The following is a 17,926-nucleotide window of genomic DNA, read 5'->3' on the forward strand; positions in this document are numbered from 1 at the left end:
TAGCCAATGACTCCAGACAAGTTCCCATATTCATATAACTCTATGTTAGCTGCATTTTCTTTGTACGTAAGGAAATAGTCACGGAAATTTGATTTAATCAAAATCCTTCAGTGGGTTGTTCCTGTCTATAACTATCCTTTTGTCTGGCCTTGGTGGTGCTCTTTGATCATCATTGAGTTAGTCCAGGGTAATCCATTTTACTCCATTGCCAAGGTCAACCTGGGGGCCAACGTCCATTAATCTGAAGTTAAACCTGACTCTGGACAGGTTTAATTTAAGCCTTCACTTAAATCTAGATTTACTCTAATAGTCCTTCTGGAAATCAGATTTTTAAAATCTAGACTAGAGCAACTCTGAGGCTATTTTCAACCATGTCTGAGAAATTACATTTCAGTTAGTCCAGTTTAAAAGTGCAATTTAGTCTAGGATTAGGCTTAATCTTTGTCCGCGAAACCACCCCATAATCATGCCAAATCATGATTCAAAAATGTGTTCACTGACAGAGAGATAGCTAATGAAACACTAGCCTCAGCAGGCACATTTACATTTACAGTAGCAGGCTAGGTTAGTCAAACTCTAAGCATTGGCTAGCTTTCTATAAATTGGCTAAATATGGTCAACAGGATACCTCTTCATACAATCAAGACAATTCGGATTGCATGCTGCATATTTCAAGTACACTCCAAAACAGATATTTTCCTTATTTCAGTCATTGGGAGTTCATCACACACGGCCCGTTCTATCAGGGATCCTTGGGATGTCCCTACCCCATTGAAGTTTACATTTTAAATGGTTAGGGTTAGGTTAAGGGGTTTTAAGATTACAGTTTATCGTTGGGACGTCCCAAGGATGCCGGATAGCACTGTCCCATCAGACACAGACAAACAGCAGCTAGAGTTTTCAAGTGAGGTCGTGTTTACATTTGAGATAAAAAGGGGAAAGGGGATGTCTAGTCAGCTGTACAACTGAATGCCTTCAACTGAAATGTGTCTTCCGCATTTAACCCAACCCCTCTGAATCTGCCTTCATCAAGAGGGGTGCTGAAATTGACTTTTTTATGAGAAAAGGTGCATTAATTGAAGGTGCCAACACATTTTATAGTCGGCATAAGAATGTTTTACTGTAATCTGCAACTCTCTCTCGAGGGGGCTCGGTCTACTACATTTTAGGAGAAGCCTTTAGTTAGTCAGTTAAAAACAAATAAAATAAAATGTATTTATAAAGTCCTTCTTACATTAGCTGATGTCACAAAGTGTTGTACAGACACCCAGCCTAAAACCCCAAACAGCAAGCAATGCAGGTGTAGAAATACCAAAAACAGTATATATATATAACAATATATATATAAGTAATATATAACAATATATTTCCTAAAATTGAATAATGTACCACTGACCATTGTTTCATCGACGAAGAACATTGCTTTATTAACTAAGATCTTCACATTTAATTTAGATATTTGTGCTATAGTTTTTATTTAGCCTAGGTTCCAGGTGTTGGTATTTTGCCTTCTGAAATAGATAATTACGTAATTTTTCCAGTAAAATAGGGTGTGGCGTGATGCACGTTCTTACGTGCGGGGAGGCGCTATAAAGGGTTGTTTTCTACTTTGCAAGCTAAACAATCTCCATTTTGTGAGAGTCTTTCAGCTGACTAAAACGTCGTCCCAGTGAAAAGGAAGATTTAAAGAAAGAAAAACAAATTAAGCAGACCAGTCTATCGCGAACCAGTTATTATCCGAAAGGAAAGGAAATCTTATCGTATGTCCGCTATCCAGAACCTCCAAACTTTCGGTAAGACATTTCAACCATCTCGGCAAACGCGGGGTCGAAAAAGTGGGGGAAGGGCTGCTGCTAACGTTAGCTAGCATTTGTAAGAATTTTGACGGCGTTCCAACTAAATATAACGTTTTGATTTTAATATGTTCATGAAAAATCTGGTTATTTATAGAGAACATTCCCCCCCCGATTGAAAATTATTTATATTAATAGCTTTTTTGTTTTTTGCGAATGTTGGCTAATATCCATCAGACTTCAACTAGGCCGAAGTTCACTTCCTTTTTTTAGGCCCGAACGCGGATTTGTAGCCGGTATATCTAACTAGTCTATTGTGGATACATTGATCAATGTACAATACCGATTTGGGAGTAACTCGTTCTTACTGTCGGTTGTCTTTCTGGCACTAACGTTAGCTATCAACAATGGACCGAATATAAATTTATGTTTTTGCCTTTGTCTGTATGTAATACGACCCTGCCGGGAAGGCCTTTTGGGGTGAAGCGTAAACTATATTTTAAGGGTTACGTAAATGGCCAGATCAAATAATGTAGCCCCGCTGAATTGTTGGTTTCTCTAACATTCATTACTTCATTTCGAAATTTCTGCTTGTTTTCCCGGAATGATTGTCTATCTGGGCTGGGCCATTCGACTTTCTCCCATGTCACTAATCTCAATATTCCGAATAAATGTAGGTTTGAGCAGATTAGCCGCCTACTCTCTGTGGGATTTTTCCCCCCCTCTCTAATCCCATATTCCATGTAATTTGCTGACAAGCATCTGCAGGGTTTTACTTGGGCCTGAGCCTCGTGGCTAAGACGTTACGTCACCTGTTCATCGGCCTGGATCTTTTGTTAGCTAGGTCAAACTAACCACTACCATTTTAGTTATCACTTTAGGTTGCTTCCTTGTAATTTTACATGACAGATGTTTGTTTTGAATTGTAGTGTGACTTGTTTTTAAATGGTGTCCTCCCCACAGACCCATTTGCTGATGCAACTAAGGGTAATGACAGGCTCCCATCTGGGACTGACGACTACATCCACATAAGAATCCAGCAGCGTAACGGCAGGAAGACTCTGACCACGGTCCAGGGCATAGCCATCGACTATGATAAGAAGAAGCTAGTCAAGGCCTTTAAGAAGGTATGTTATGGCAGGGAGTTTATACTAGGAAATATCCATGTTTTGTGCTACTGGCCTTTTGACAAGTTCTGCTTTGTCAACAGAAATTTGCCTGCAATGGTACAGTGATTGAGCACCCAGAGTATGGGGAAGTGATTCAGCTGCAAGGTGACCAGCGCAAGAATATCTGCACATTTCTGATTGAGGTAGGTTTGACTCTTGTTCCTATTATAGCACATTGCACCCAGTGTATAGTACACACAAGTGTGGCGTATAAGATGGCTCTCATAGAAAAGCCCCTGTTTGTAAATGTTCAGTAACTAGAGTTCGAAGTTCATTTGTGTGATGTCTCTTCTGCCCTCATCCCACTTCCAGATTGGCCTGGCGAAAGAGGAGCAGCTCAAGGTCCACGGATTCTAGAAGCTCTCAGCAGCCCCCGCTCCCCTGGTTGTGATACTTCTCTCCCCCGTGCTGCAATCACCGCATCCCCCTTTAAGATAATGAATACCTCTGAATTGAGACTTTTTACTACCAGTTTAACTCTCCCCTCATACGGGAGCAGTCCAGTGCAAACATGGACAAGCGGCTTGACAGATGTGGGATGAGTGGTGATTTAGTTTTTTTCCTTACATTTTTTAGTTTGCTGTGTGACGGGCACAATTCCATGTAACTCTTTTTGTTTTGTACAAGTTTCAATAAAATGATCAACCGCCACCTCATGCGGAATCCTGTTGTGGTTGCGGGATTTGGGGGTGGTTAGAATAGTTACGGGTGGTTCAGTTTGGGGAGAAGCAGTTCCAATGTATTGTGGGGCTGCATGCTTTCCAGGTTACAGCAGAGTGTTGCTGAAGTTCTGACCATCGCAGCCCCATCTCCCATCTACAACGTTGTGCTTCTTCCTTTAAAAAAAGTCCGCCATGTTAGGATTGACGCTGGGCTACCAACTGAAAATGGAGTGGGGGAGACTTGTTTATAAAATACCACATTTTATTCAATAAATATTTGAAATTGACAGCTTGTTTTCATGAGGTACAATTATTTAATCTTAATAGCTGGGTTTGCAATGACATATTCCACTATGCATACAAAATGGACCATACCAAGATTGTATGATAATTTGGTCAATATTGACGTGTTGCAAAAAGCCAACTGCTTATTGTACAGGACGTGGCGTCTTGTAGAGAATAGGGCAGTACGTGGGGAAGAGTGCCTTTGCATACTAGTGCTGATGGCTGCTTTATTGATGTTTACCGCCCTTTGAATGCACTGTCTCTGGATTAGATCTGCTAAATGTACAAAGGAAAAGCGGTATGGCTGGAAGTGAACCGCTACATGCCACAGGTTCAGCTAGTGTCTTCACCTAGGTTGGGAGAAGGATCTGGCTGTTCATGCAGGCTCAGGTCTTGACTCAACATGTGTGGGGTGGCCCATTTGATGCATGATCAATATGGGTGCAGTGTTGAGTAGCAGTTTAATAACATCCCAAAAAGCTGGACGTTAAACAGGATAGCCACATAGCATCACAGATCAAAAAAGTGGCTCTCCACCCCTGATCCTATTTCTTTTGTGGCAGTGGGAAATACTCTAGTGCTGCATGGAATAACTTTTTCTCTGTGGCTGTGCAGATACCATCAGTTAATTTGATGCTATCTAACAAGAGGTTACCATCTACCCAAACTGTCCTTCGCACCATATGGGGATTTCCTTTGAAAGCGTACCAAGCCAGTTATTCTATTAGTTATCACTGCTTTAAATCAACCATTTGTTTCCTGCATGTTTTCTCAGTCTTGTCTTTTTTTTTTTTTAACAATGGGAAGACCCGTGGGAGACATTTTGGACCAGGTGGTTTTCTCAGATTTAGGCCTTTAATGTATGTGTAAAGGAAACGCAGTTAAGACAATGAAAAAAAATCCTAATGGTGCAGTTTCAAACACTGCACACAGCTTGGTAAATAGTCAACGCTATATTTCTGTCTTCATGTGATGCTGTTTGGACCTGCCAGCGCCAGACTGCATGACGCAGCTCAAATACGCCAAACCAATGTGCTGTTATACTATGCATTCTCACTTGGGGGCACTATAACAGCAGAGTTTAAATTTGTTTTTAAAAATAGACTTTAATCAATGCCAGCTTCAGTACTCGGTGTTACAAATAGTCTTGAATTGCTGTTGCTGTAATTTCCAAATTTTCCCTATCCATAATTTTAATCTGCTTTGGGTTTCACATTTTCTACACTTAGTCAAATCGCAGACTCCAGGGCCTTTCCAGTGTATTATGCTGCATTCGTAACCAGGTGGGAATTCAACTGTTGGGAAGTCATAAATACCAGTTGGATGCATTCATGTGCTTTGAACTCGTTGAGAAATGCAGATTGGCTAATGGCTAACAAGCTGTGTAAACCATGAACTGAAAGTACAGCTATCTCACTTGTAAACAAATTATAGTGTTAAAAAACCTAATGAATTCCTTTTTATAAATGTTTTGTTGCATTTGCCGAAAATGCTGTTATCGAGGTCATTTTCTTTGTAGGTGATGTCAGAGGTCAGCATGTGGGAGCTCAGGATGATGGACGAGTTTCCCACTGGTAATTGCCAGTTGGAGGGTTGTTCAAGTAGTTTTTCCCTGTTGTACATTGTGGTAAATTGCTACTTGGTTACGAACGCAGCGTTGGGTAGGAGGAGGAGGGCAATTCCACGGTAACAGAGTGATTCTGAGACTCACTTTAAAATGTAAAACAAGCAAAAACCATTGATTGCAAAGTTTAACAAACCATACACCTATATGCAGAAGTATACCTTTAACAATTGCCTCTGAAAATTGTACTAAAACACATTAACTTGATGAACAGTGCAGATGCAAAGTTTGGTAACAGAATGACTGTAAAATCTCCCTCAGTTTTTATGTGACCATGTTTCCTAAAATGGTTAAATATCTAATCCGAATTAAGATTCAAACATGTTTGCAGAAAGAATCGTGTGTCATCTGTGATATAACATGGGGGGGCTCTGTTTTAACAAATCTAACGCAATGGAAAATCTTAGCACTGGCGATCTTGCTATAGGTTTGGGGTGTGTCGGAAATATTTTTGCTACTTTCACAACCGGAATTATGGGCGCAGTAGCTGGCGGTGGTTGTGGGTATGTCAAGGCTTGACACCTCAGTGGCCAATCAGAACGTGCTCCATGGATAAATATAGTTGTGTTAAGTTGTATATTTACAGTCTTTTCTGTATTGCGTTGTCATCAACTCCAATTCGAATGTTAGTTCGTTAGCCTGCCCCATGCATTGCTTCAATATGGAAATACTGTACATTATTGAACAGAGACGCTAGACGAGGGGAAAAACTCCCTTTAACATGCATTGATGGATCAAAATCTAATTTGATAGCATTCACACTGATATAGGGCCTAGGCCTACTGTAAATTGCAGTCTGGACATGAACATGATAAACATAGTCAATAAGCAAGATGACATTCACTAGGCTATTGATGAGGCCTAAGAAGAGAGTGTATAATTCTAATCAAATTCGAATAAAAACGAAACAACATGTCTAAATACAGTTACAGGCACCATAATTGCTGCCTGTGGGCGTATAATACAGACAAGGCAATTTAGGCTATGGAGGGTTTTATGCACATCCAAACATTTCACAGGAGCTGGACAAAGATCCAATATAAAGAGAAACGTCATGGAACCAATTTACAGTTCATATTTGCACTTCTCCAGAAATAGCAGACAAAATTGCATTGCATTCGAGCCATGTACGTTTTCAACATAAGCCCACGGACGGGGAATCTTTCAAATGAGTAAAAAAAAAAGAAGATATATCAAATTAAACCAAAATAATAATCTGTTAAATAAATAGGATCAGGTCAGAAGTATGATATCATAATTTGCGGCTCTCGTCCCATGAGCATAAGGCAATGTGTGCACACAGTCCTACATGCGTCTGCATATATAGGTTCAGTTTGCTCCTAGTAGAACTCAGCTTGGCGAATATTCCCTAAAGACCTGCTCTTGAAAAACAAGAAAAAGGTGGCAATATTACTGTTATTTGTCCCTCTTCAGCCACTGTAGCAACAACATAGCCAGAAACACTTCCTTAAAAAAGTCGGAATTAATCTAATATAAATCAAGAAATCTCTCATTCATTTTGCCATTTTTGCCTAGGAGGTCTTAGTTGCGCAATTTTACATCTAGGTAAGATGTTTGGTGCAGTATTTCTTAATTGAAAAAATGTGCATGAAAACTATCTCTCTCGTTGAATGACAAGAAAAACTTAATTGAATAATCCCGTCCATAATTCCCACTCTTACTAGGAGTAGTACTATTGACCAGTCACCGATGGAGGGGCGTAGACTTCGGCTACTGAACTTCGACTTGCCTCAAGAGAAAATGTTGTGTGCAAGGAATAGCCACAAAAACCGCTGCCAAATTCCAAAATGAAGAAAAACAATTATATATGCGCAAACTGTTTTGACTGGGAAGCATGCCACTATCCAAATCTTATGCCATTAGTAACCCTAACATGTGATCCATATCGCTTAAAAATACGTTTTTAAAGTATGTACATAAAAGTATGTTTTATTCTTGGTCACGATCTTCAATAAAAACCTAATATTAGATCAAGTGAAAGTCCAGACCTAATCCCAATTGAGATGTTGTGGCAGGACTTGAACCGAGCAGTTCATGCTTGAAAACCTATAAATGTCGCTGAGTTAAACCCGTTCTGCATGCAAAAGTGGGCCAAAATTCCAGCGATGTGAGAGACTGATCAACAACTACAGGAAGTATTTGGTTGCAGTTATTGCAGCTAAAGGTGGCACAACCAGTTATTGAGTGTAAGGGGGCAATGACTTTTTCACACAGGGGAATTGGATGTTGCATTACTTTGTTAATTAAATAAATAAAATACGTATCATTTTTTGTTGTTGTTATTTGTAAACTCTGGTTCCCGTTATCTAATATTAGGTTTTGGTTGAAGATCATTCAATATCAAAAATAGAGAAAATCAGAAAGGGGGCAAATACTTTTTCACAGCACTGTATACCTACTTACCCACACACCTAAACCCAATTACTCACACACCCCAGCCCTGTCACCCTATTCCCTAACCCTAACACCCATATGCCAATACCCTAATATTGATACAATCATGTACAGATACACCCATATCCTAGCTCTAAATGCCCTATTTGTTACTCAGTTCCTTTGCCAATATACCTCATCCCTGTTACTTGCCAATCTCAGCCCTGTTACCCACTTTCTTTAGGCCTGTATTCGCCAAGTCACCAACAGTAACCTACAGTGCATTAGGAAAGTATTCAGACCCCTTGCCTTTTTCCACATTTGGTTACCTTATAGCCTTATTTTAAAATGGATTAAATAAATAAAAATTCCTCATCAATCTAAACACTATACCCCATAATGACCAAGTGAAAACTTCAGCTCCAATTTACATACCCACAAAGTCTGCGCCTGTGCTTGAACACAATTAGTCAACTAAGCCAGGTCTAAATGTGCTGAAGCCTGAATCCTCCTAAACCGTTAACCAGGTCTACCCCCTGCACCTCAGCTCCAGTACTCCAACAAACCTGGTCTACACCTTTGACTGAGTCCCAATACTAACATAAACCAGATTTGCACCTGCATATCTCAGCCTAAATACCCATACCAACCAGGCTTATTCCTGTGTCTATGTCCCAATACGCTGATAAACCAGGTCTACCCTTGTGACTATTTAACAAAACTCACATAAACCAGGTTGTGCAAGAGAAACTAAACAAACCTATTGACATGAAATATGTGTTAAGTTATTACACTAATTCAGTTTATGGGTCTATACATTGCCAATTCCCCCTGAAAATATAGAAATATGTTGTTTTATAGTCAATCTCCCTGATTTAAGCATATGTAAAAGCTAATGGATAATGGCAAAATCTTCTGTAAAATCATATTGATCCATAACCAAACTCAACTTCAATCCACTGAAAAAATAAATAATCTCTATTGAACTCTACTCTACTTTTTTTTTTAAACTTTACTGTACTCTACTTTACTGTGCTGTACTGTGCTGTGCTCCACTGAAAATGTGATTTGTGACTATTAAATCAAATCAAATCAAATTTTATTAGTCACATACACATGGTTAGCAGATGTTAATGCGAGTGTAGCGAAATGCTTGTGCTTCTAGTTCCGACAATGCAGTAATAACGACAAGTAATCTAACCTAACAATTCCACAACTACTACCTTATACACACAAGTGTAAAGGGATAAAGAATATGTACATAAAGATATATGAATGAGTGATGGTACAGAACGGCATAGGCAAGATGCAGTAGATGGTATAGAGTACGGTATATACATATGAGATGAGTACTGTAGGGTATGTAAACATAAAGTGGCATAGTTTAAAGTGGCTAGTGGTACATGTATTACATAAAGATGGCAAGATGCAGTAGATGATATAGAGTACAGTATATACATATACATATGAGATGGGTAATGTAGGGTATGTAAACATTATATTAAGTGGCATTGTTTAAAGTGGCTAGTGGTACATTTTTACATAATTTCCATCAATTCCCATTTTTAAAGTGGCTGGAGTTGAGTCAGTATGTTGGCAGCGGCCGCTAAATGTTAGTGGTGGCTGTTTAACAGTCTGATGGCCTTGAGATAGAAGCTGTTTTTCAGTCTCTCGGTCCCTGCTTTGATGCACCTGTACTGACCTCGCCTTCTGGATGATAGCGGGGTGAACAGGCAGTGGCTTGGGTGGTTGTTGTCCTTGATGATCTTTATGGCCTTCCTGTGACATCGGGTGGTGTAGGTGTCCTGGAGGGCAGGTAGTTTGCCCCCGGTGATGCGTTCTGCAGACCTCACTACTCTCTGGAGAGCCTTACGGTTGTGGGCGGAGCAGTTGCCGTACCAGGCGGTGATACAGCCCGACAGGATGCTCTCGATTGTGCATCTGTAGAAGTTTGTGAGTGCTTTTGGTGACAAGCCGAATTTCTTCAGCCTCCTGAGGTTGAAGAGGCGCTGCTGCGCCTTCTTCACAACGCTGTCTGTGTGGGTGGACCAATTCAGTTTGTCCGTGATGTGTACACCGAGGAACTTAAAACTTTCCACCTTCTCCACTACTGACCCGTCGATGTGGATAGGGGGGTGCTCCCTCTGCTGTTTCCTGAAGTCCACAATCATCTCCTTTGTTTTGTTGACGTTGAGTGTGAGGTTATTTTCCTGACACCACACTCCGAGGGCCCTCACCTCCTCCCTGTAGGCCGTCTCGTCGTTGTTGGTAATCAAGCCTACCACTGTAGTGTCATCCGCAAACTTGATGATTGAGTTGGAGGCGTGCATGGCCACGCAGTCGTGGGTGAACAGGGAGTACAGGAGAGGGCTCAGAACGCACCCTTGTGGGGCCCCAGTGTTGAGGATCAGCGGGGTGGAGATGTTGTTACCTACCCTCACCACCTGGGGGCGGCCCGTCAGGAAGTCCAGGACCCAGTTGCACAGGGCGGGGTCGAGACCCAGGGTCTCGAGCTTGATGACGAGTTTGGAGGGTACTATGGTGTTAAATGCTGAGCTGTAATCGATGAAGAGCATTCTCACATAGGTATTCCTCTTGTCCAGATGGGTTAGGGCAGTGTGCAGTGTGGTTGCGATTGCGTCGTCTGTGGACCTATTGGGTCGGTAAGCAAATTGGAGTGGGTCTAGGGTGTCCGGTAGGGTGGAGGTGATATGGTCCTTGACTAGTCTCTCAAAGCACTTCATGATGACGGAAGTGAGTGCTACGGGGCGGTAGTCGTTTAGCTCAGTTACCTTAGCTTTCTTGGGAACAGGAACAATGGTGGCCCTCTTGAAGCATGTGGGAACAGCAGACTGGGATAAGGATTGATTGAATATGTCCGTAAACACACCAGCCAGCTGGTCTGCGCATGCTCTGAGGACGCGGCTGGGAATGCCGTCTGGGCCTGCAGCCTTGCGAGGGTTAACACGCTTAAATGTTTTACTCACCTCGGCTGCAGTGAAGGAAAGCCCGCAGGTTTTGGTAGCGGGCCGTGTCAGTGGCACTGTATTAGGATTTCCCATTGTGGCCAATTCAATTGCGATCATTCTATTACTCATTTTTCGGTCACTCTGTTACAGATTTGGTTATCACTTAATAATTATATCACAAAATTGTTGTCAGTTAAAACACAAATTAATTGATAGGTCTACCTTTACTTGTTACTTCTGTGTACTTTCATAATCCTCCCTCCTCATCAGATAGAAATGTGAAAATATATTAAAGATATGTGAGTTTTTGGTAACAGAATCACAAAACACTAGGTAATATTTCCTAAACTTACAGAAGGAAAATAATTTCTGCAAAACTAAATTTAAATATTAATATTGGCATGGGTTTTTCTTCAACATTATTCTCTTTTGATGTATTTCTAATACCCTTTAAGACTTTTTCTAGTAGATAAAAAAATAAAAAATACTTTCCCATCTTTGAAATCAAAAGCTTTTGCTTATTCCTCATTTTTTGGATGGAAAAATGTTGAAAAACGTATCTATGCCTTAATTTCCCTTAAATATAGACTATTTTCTAGTGGTTAGAGCGTTGGACTAGTAACCGGAAGGTTGCAAGATCGAATCCCCGAGCTGACAAGGTACAAATCTGTCATCCTGCCCCTGAACAAGGCAGTTAACCCACTGTTCCTAGGCCATCATTGAAAATAAGAATTTGTTCTTAACTGACTTGCCTAGTTAAATAAAGGTAAAATTAAAATGTAAATTAAAAAAATTGACACCAAATTTGATATACTCCTATGAAATTCACATGTTGGTGCTCATGGGTCCTTTACATGGAAATGACCAGGAGGAGAAGAGAGCAGATCTCAGTCATAGCTACACTAGCTATGACTGAATAGCTACACTTTTAAATGACAGTGATAGGTGAATGCTTCCATACAACAGTTACACAGTACCCTCTTAGAAAAAAGGGTTCCAAAGGGGTACTTCGGCTGTCCGCATAGGAGAACCCTTTTTGGTTCCAGGTAGAACTTTCTGTGGAAAGGGTTCTACATGGAATCCAAAAGGGTTCTACCTGAAACCAAAAAGGGTTCTTCAAAGGGTTCTCCTACAGGGACAGCCAAAGAACCCTTTGAGGTTCTAGATAGAGCCTTTTTTTCTAAGAGTGTAGGTAGTGTAAAGTATAGCTCAGAGAATTTTCGACCAACCTTTACTTGGCGATACTTCCTCAATTCCCGACTGGAAAGACAACACATATCTTCTAAACTTCCATGTCTAGTTGCAGGGGGTTCGTATGAAATTATAAAATGCTCCATTAATAAATTAAATATTTGTTTTGCTCCATGAAGTAATCCAGCAATGTGTATGCCGCCATCTTGTCTATTTCAAATCTTCTCAATGATCGAGAAAGGTGAGTGTCATCATGATATGCATCACTTTGGGGTGGACACCCACCTGTCTCAATCAATGAGCGAAGATTCGGAATGCACATATCACCAACTGTCCCTTCCCTTACATTTAATGTGACACCATGTTCTTGAAAATAACAACATTGTGGATGTCCGTGCCTCAAAACAAGTCACCCAGATCAAGGACGAGCTTGTTTTGCTAGCTCTGGGGTTATTGACTGCTACAAAGTGTTTGTGTGAGCCCTTAAGATTTTTTTCTGAAAACTGCTTGACCAGGACACTTTTTGATGTGGAGAGAGGTAGTTTGTCACAGGAGAGTGACACATACCAGTGGCTGGTTTCCTAGGGCCACTACCAGTCATAGGGTGCTTGCTGCTATGTTGAGGGCCCAGGGCCTCAACCCTCTGTTCAGAGAGTGCCACGAGTTGGGTGAGCAGGCTCGCCTCTAGCTGTAAGGGAGTGGCAGGAAGTCTGAAGGAGGGGGACTAAACTGTTTTGACAATATACACACTGACGTAGTTTGGTCAGTATCGCCAATATTCAAGCATTAAAAAACACTCACCAAGTGACTTGCTATTAGTCTTGTTTTGACACTGTAGATGTATAATCTGGTCTCGTCATCTAGTAGGGTATACTTACACTATCAAATCCAGTACATGGTCACGATATGCACATACAGTGTATTTGATTTGCATTCTGAAGTCCTCCGGATACAGATCCTAGTTCTGATCAATTATAAATAGTTCTGCTAAATGACATTAAGCGTGAAAGGCTGCCTGGGTTTCGAGCTGGGAAGGTAGTAGCAGTCCCGGCAGATTTTCATCTAGATATTATCAGTGTTTGGCACACTACACAGCCATGGCCGCTGGGTTCAAACCCAAGGTAATTGGCTTGAAAAAGATAAAGTCATCTGATATTTAATTGTCACTGATAAAATGTGTCCTTTTAAGTGGCTTACGCCTGTGATCTCTGCTGTGTATCATCTATCTAATACATGCTCTGCAAGAACACATAAATAGTGTAGATTCTACTATATTAAGAATACAAATACACATTGTATACACTAATGCCATCCTTACGATGATACTACTGATGAGGATGCATTGTTGTTGATGATGATGATGATAGCCCAATGGTGCAGCGGCTTCAGATAAGTTAACACTCTGGTCAACAGGGTTGGGGTGAAAAACAGATGCTTCTCACCAGCTCTGCTCAGCTCACATCCTTCACGTCTCATGATGATATATAGGGATGGGAAAATATCTTCTATTTTCAGCTTTTGCCAGGCAAAGACAAAAGGGAGAGAGTGTGAGAAACACCAGAGGAGTCCAGGGACACAGAGATCAGAGTGGTTGTACTCTTTCATGTCTTGCCTTATTTTCCCCTCCAAGTTCATTTGATTCTTTTCTCAAAGAAAAAGCATTTGGCATCTTATGCATGATCTTGTCATTACAATAAAGCTGTTCCTCTGTTGGGAATATTGTGGCCTGGCCAAACTGCCAGCCACATTCAGAATTCCCTAACATCACCGTGCAAAGCCTCTTAGTGCCATGGCAACACAAGAGACTGTGATTTGGACTGAGTTCGATATGTGGATGTGCTTTGTAGCCACTCCGTTGATGAATGGGATCATCTCCTGAAAGGTCTTACAAAGTTGTGTAACATTCTCTGTTGCTGGCTGAGTGCTTGAGTCAAAAAGTCTGTGCTGGCTCTTTTAACTTGATCCTTTTGCGAAGGAAGCACAGACGGGCTGACAGACAGCTACATACATGTAAGTGTATGCACATAAATACTTCCATGAGTATTAACAACTACTGTGCTAAACGCACGCACGCACGCACACGCCCACGCGCCCACGCACACACACACACACACACACACACACACACACACACACACACACACACACACACACACACACACACACACACACACACACACACACACACACACACACACACACACACACACACACACGAGGCTGAACTGAGGTTGGGACAGAACAGGTGTCTGTTCCATTTGTTTCAGGGAATGCCAGACCAGGGGTGATGAGTCCAGACAGGGCTCCACATGTAGCCCTCCTCAGAGATTCCTAATGAAATCCCCAAGGTAAGTTAGGCCCGATTCCTTTGCCCTCCCCTCCCTCTATCCGCTCCACTGGCCCTACTCCCTGGGGGACAGGTGACAGCAACACCTGGGTTTTGATGGGTGCAAGGTAGAGCCAGAAAAAATGGCTCTTACTCTCCTCTCCACTGTCATAGCGGTGAGCATTGTGACACAAAATGGCTGCCAAGTATCACTCAGCTGGGTGCTAGAGATTGATGATGGATGTGGGAAGTTACCCCACAGTGAAAACCAGTGTATCCCCCAGAATAAAGTGCTTTTGACACATAGTGAGAAGAGCTAACCTATAGAAATGCAACCCATTCTCACTGTTATTTGTTATTAAGTGTGTGTGAGTTCGAGGGGAGGAATTCGGTAGAAAAGAGAGGTTGAAGGGCATCAAATATATTTTTAATTTATTTTATTTCACCTTTATTTAACCAGGTAGTCTAGTTGAGAACAAGTTCTCATTTACAACTGCGACCTGGCCAAGATAAAGCAAAGGAGTGTGACACAAACAACAACACAGAGTTACACATGGAATAACAAACATACAGTCAATAATACAATAGAAAAAGTCTATATACAGTGTGTGCAAATTAGGTAGGATAAGGGAGGTAAGGGAATGAATAGGCCATAGTGGCTAAATAATTACAATATAGCAATTAAACACTGGAGTGATAAATGTGCAAAAGATGAGTGTGCAAGTAGAGATACTGGGATGCAAAGGAGCAAAATAAATAAAATAAATAACAGTATGGGGATGAGGTAGTTGGATGGGCTGTTTACAGAAGGGCTATGTACAGGTGCAGTGATCTGTGAGCTTCTCTGACAACTGGTGCTTAAAGCTAGTGAGGGAGATATGAGTCTCCAGCTTCAGTGATTTTTGCAGTTCGTTACAGTCATTGGCAGCAGACAACTGGAACGAAAGGTGGCCTAAGGAGGAATTGGTTTTGGGGGTGACCAGTGAAATATACCTGCTGGAGCGCGTGCTATGGGTGGGTGCTGCTATGGTCACCAGTGAGCTGAGATAAGGCGGGGCTTTACCTAGCAAATACTTATAGATGACCTGGAGCCAGTGGGTTTGGCAACGAATATGAAGCGAGGGCCTGCCAACGAGAGCATACAGGTCGCAGTGGTGGGTAGTATATGGGGCTTTGGTGCCAAAACGGATGGCACTGTGATAGACTGCATCCAATTTGCTGAGTAGAGTGTTGGAGGCTATATCGCGGAAGTCGAGGATCGGTAGGATAGTCAGTTTTACAAGGGTATGTTTGGCAGCATGAGTGAAGAATGCTTTGTTGTGAAATAGGAAGCCGATTCTATATTTAATTTTGGATTGGAGATGCTTAATGTGAGTCTGGAAGGAGAGTTTACAGTCTAACCAGACACCTAGGTATTTGTAGTTGTCTACATATTCTAAGTCAGAACCGTCCAGAGTAGTGATGCTGGACGGGCGGGCAGGTGTGGGCAGCGATCAGTTGAAGAGCATGCATTTAGTTTTACTTGCATTTAAGAGCAGTTGGAAGCCACGGAAGGAGAGTTGTATGGCATTGAAGCTCGTCTGGAGGTTAGTTAACACAGTGTCCAAAGAAGGGCCAGATGTATACAGAATGGTGTCGTCTGCGTAGAGGTGGATCAGAGAATCACCAGCAGCAAGAACGACATCATTGATGTATAACAGAGAAAAGAGTCGTCTCGAGGATTGAACCCTGTGGCACCCCCATAGAGACTGCCAGAGGTCCGGACAACAGGCCCTCCGATTTGACACACTGAAATCAAGTAGTTGATGAATCAGGCGAGGCAGTCTTTTGAGAAACCAAGGCTGTTGAGCCTGCTGATAAGAATGTGGTGATTGACAGAGTTGAAAGCCTTGGCCAGGTCGATGGATACAGCTGCACAGTATTGTCTCTTATCGATGGCGGTTATGATATCGTTTAGGACCTTGAGCATGGCTGACCAGCTCGGAAACCAAATTGCATAGCAGTGATCTGTTTGTTAACTTGGCTTTCAAAGACCTTAGAAAGGCAGGGTAGGATAGATATAGGTCTGTATCAGTTTGGGTCTAGTGTCTCCCCCTTTGAAGAGGGGGATGACCGCGGCAGCTTTCCAATCTTTGGGGATCTCAGACGATACGAAAGAGAGGTTGAACAGACTAGTAACAGGGATTGCAACAATTTTGGCGGATAATTTTAGAAATAGAGAGTCCAGATTGTCTAGCCCGGCTGATTTGTAGGGGTCCAGATTTTGCAGCTCTTTCAGAACATCAGCTATCTGGATTTGGGTGAAGGAGAAATGGGGGAGGCTTGGGCAAGTTGCTGTGGGGGGCGCAGGGCAGTTGACCGGGGTAGGGGTAGCCAGGTGGAAAGCATGGCCAGCCGTAGAAAAATGCTTATTGAAATTCTCAATTATCGCAGATTTTTTGGTGGTGACAGTGTTTCCTAACCTCAGTGCAGTGGGCAGCTGGGAGGAGGTGCTCTTATTCTCCATGGACTTTACAGTGTCACAGAACCCAGAAATATACTCCCCTGGGGTGCGATTTGAAAAGGACTGGATTTTTCCCGGACAGTGAGAGAAACACATTCAGTCAATTTGTAAATTCACACGCAGGACATGGTTTGTGCTAGTGCCTGTGCTTTTTTTCTGGAGGCTAGCGAGGGCCAATGCCAGGACAGTTCCAAGCTGACAGCTTGATGGAGTGCAAATACGCCTCCAGAGTTTTTACAGTTTTACAGCTTTTCTGGGTTTGTGACCCATTTAAACATTGGCACGGCCATGTATCACTTTGCAGTGGAATGCTGGCGAGCCAGAATGATGGATTTATACATACCTCACTAATTGGTTCTAATGGAACGTAATGACAACAACAGTGATATGACTCACAACTCACCTCTGACACGCAGGGAAAACAACTGTTGTGGTACATATTGTGGTAGAGATTAGGGTGCAGCTGAAATCTCTTCAACGGGGATGAATCTGATGCAATAGCAGTATTTCAAAGTTGAAGTCATAAAGGTAAGGGGACTTTAGTGTCACCATTAAAGTTACAGCAGAACGTGTGGTGTCACTAAAGAGGTATTCATTCAAATCGATGGAGGCCAAGTTGAGATTCTACTACTTGGTTGAACAGTATGCTAGACTGAAAATGGCATGTTAAACTCATAAGTGGCCATTTTGCGATATAATCGTACAAAAAAAGCACTTATCGAGCCATGTCTTAGAACAAATTACTACAATTTATGGCCAAATTAAATGTCTCAGAAGGAAAGGATGGGAATTATTTATTATGGGCTGAAGTGGATGAGGTGATTGACTAAGAGGGATTATGAAGAAACATCCCTTCTTGTCTACAGCAGCTTCCCCAACATAGAGATAACAGTGCAGATAATGAGGGATTCAGAAACCAAGCGACTAAAATGTGTTCTAAAACCAACAAAGTACACAGAGTGGCGACAGTCTTTGATTGTAGAGTTGAACTTATTGTTCAGTTGCTGTGT

At 41.9% G+C, this 17,926-nt stretch overlaps 1 protein-coding gene across 1 annotated transcript; it reads left to right on the forward strand.

Moving 5' to 3' along the window:
• Window positions 1-1,506: 1,506 nt before the first annotated feature.
• On the forward strand, window positions 1,507-3,913 carry LOC139579529 (eukaryotic translation initiation factor 1b-like). The gene is made up of 4 exons (XM_071408258.1): window positions 1,507-1,793; window positions 2,757-2,920; window positions 3,004-3,105; window positions 3,275-3,913. Exons 1-4 carry the CDS (start codon window positions 1,763-1,765, stop codon window positions 3,317-3,319), a joined length of 342 nt encoding a protein of 113 aa, XP_071264359.1. The 5' UTR covers window positions 1,507-1,762; the 3' UTR covers window positions 3,320-3,913.
• Window positions 3,914-17,926: the final 14,013 nt, after the last annotated feature.

This window comes from Salvelinus alpinus, chromosome 1 (assembly GCF_045679555.1).
Source record: "Salvelinus alpinus chromosome 1, SLU_Salpinus.1, whole genome shotgun sequence".
Lineage (NCBI taxonomy): Eukaryota > Metazoa > Chordata > Actinopteri > Salmoniformes > Salmonidae > Salvelinus > Salvelinus alpinus.

Coding starts and splice junctions, on each gene's coding strand:
- LOC139579529 (XM_071408258.1), top strand. CDS start 1,763: ATGTCCGCTATCCAGAACCTCCAAACTTTCG. Junction 1,794..2,756: donor CCAGAACCTCCAAACTTTCG/GTAAGACATTTC, acceptor TCCTCCCCACAG/ACCCATTTGCTGATGCAACT. Junction 3,106..3,274: donor TCTGCACATTTCTGATTGAG/GTAGGTTTGACT, acceptor TCCCACTTCCAG/ATTGGCCTGGCGAAAGAGGA.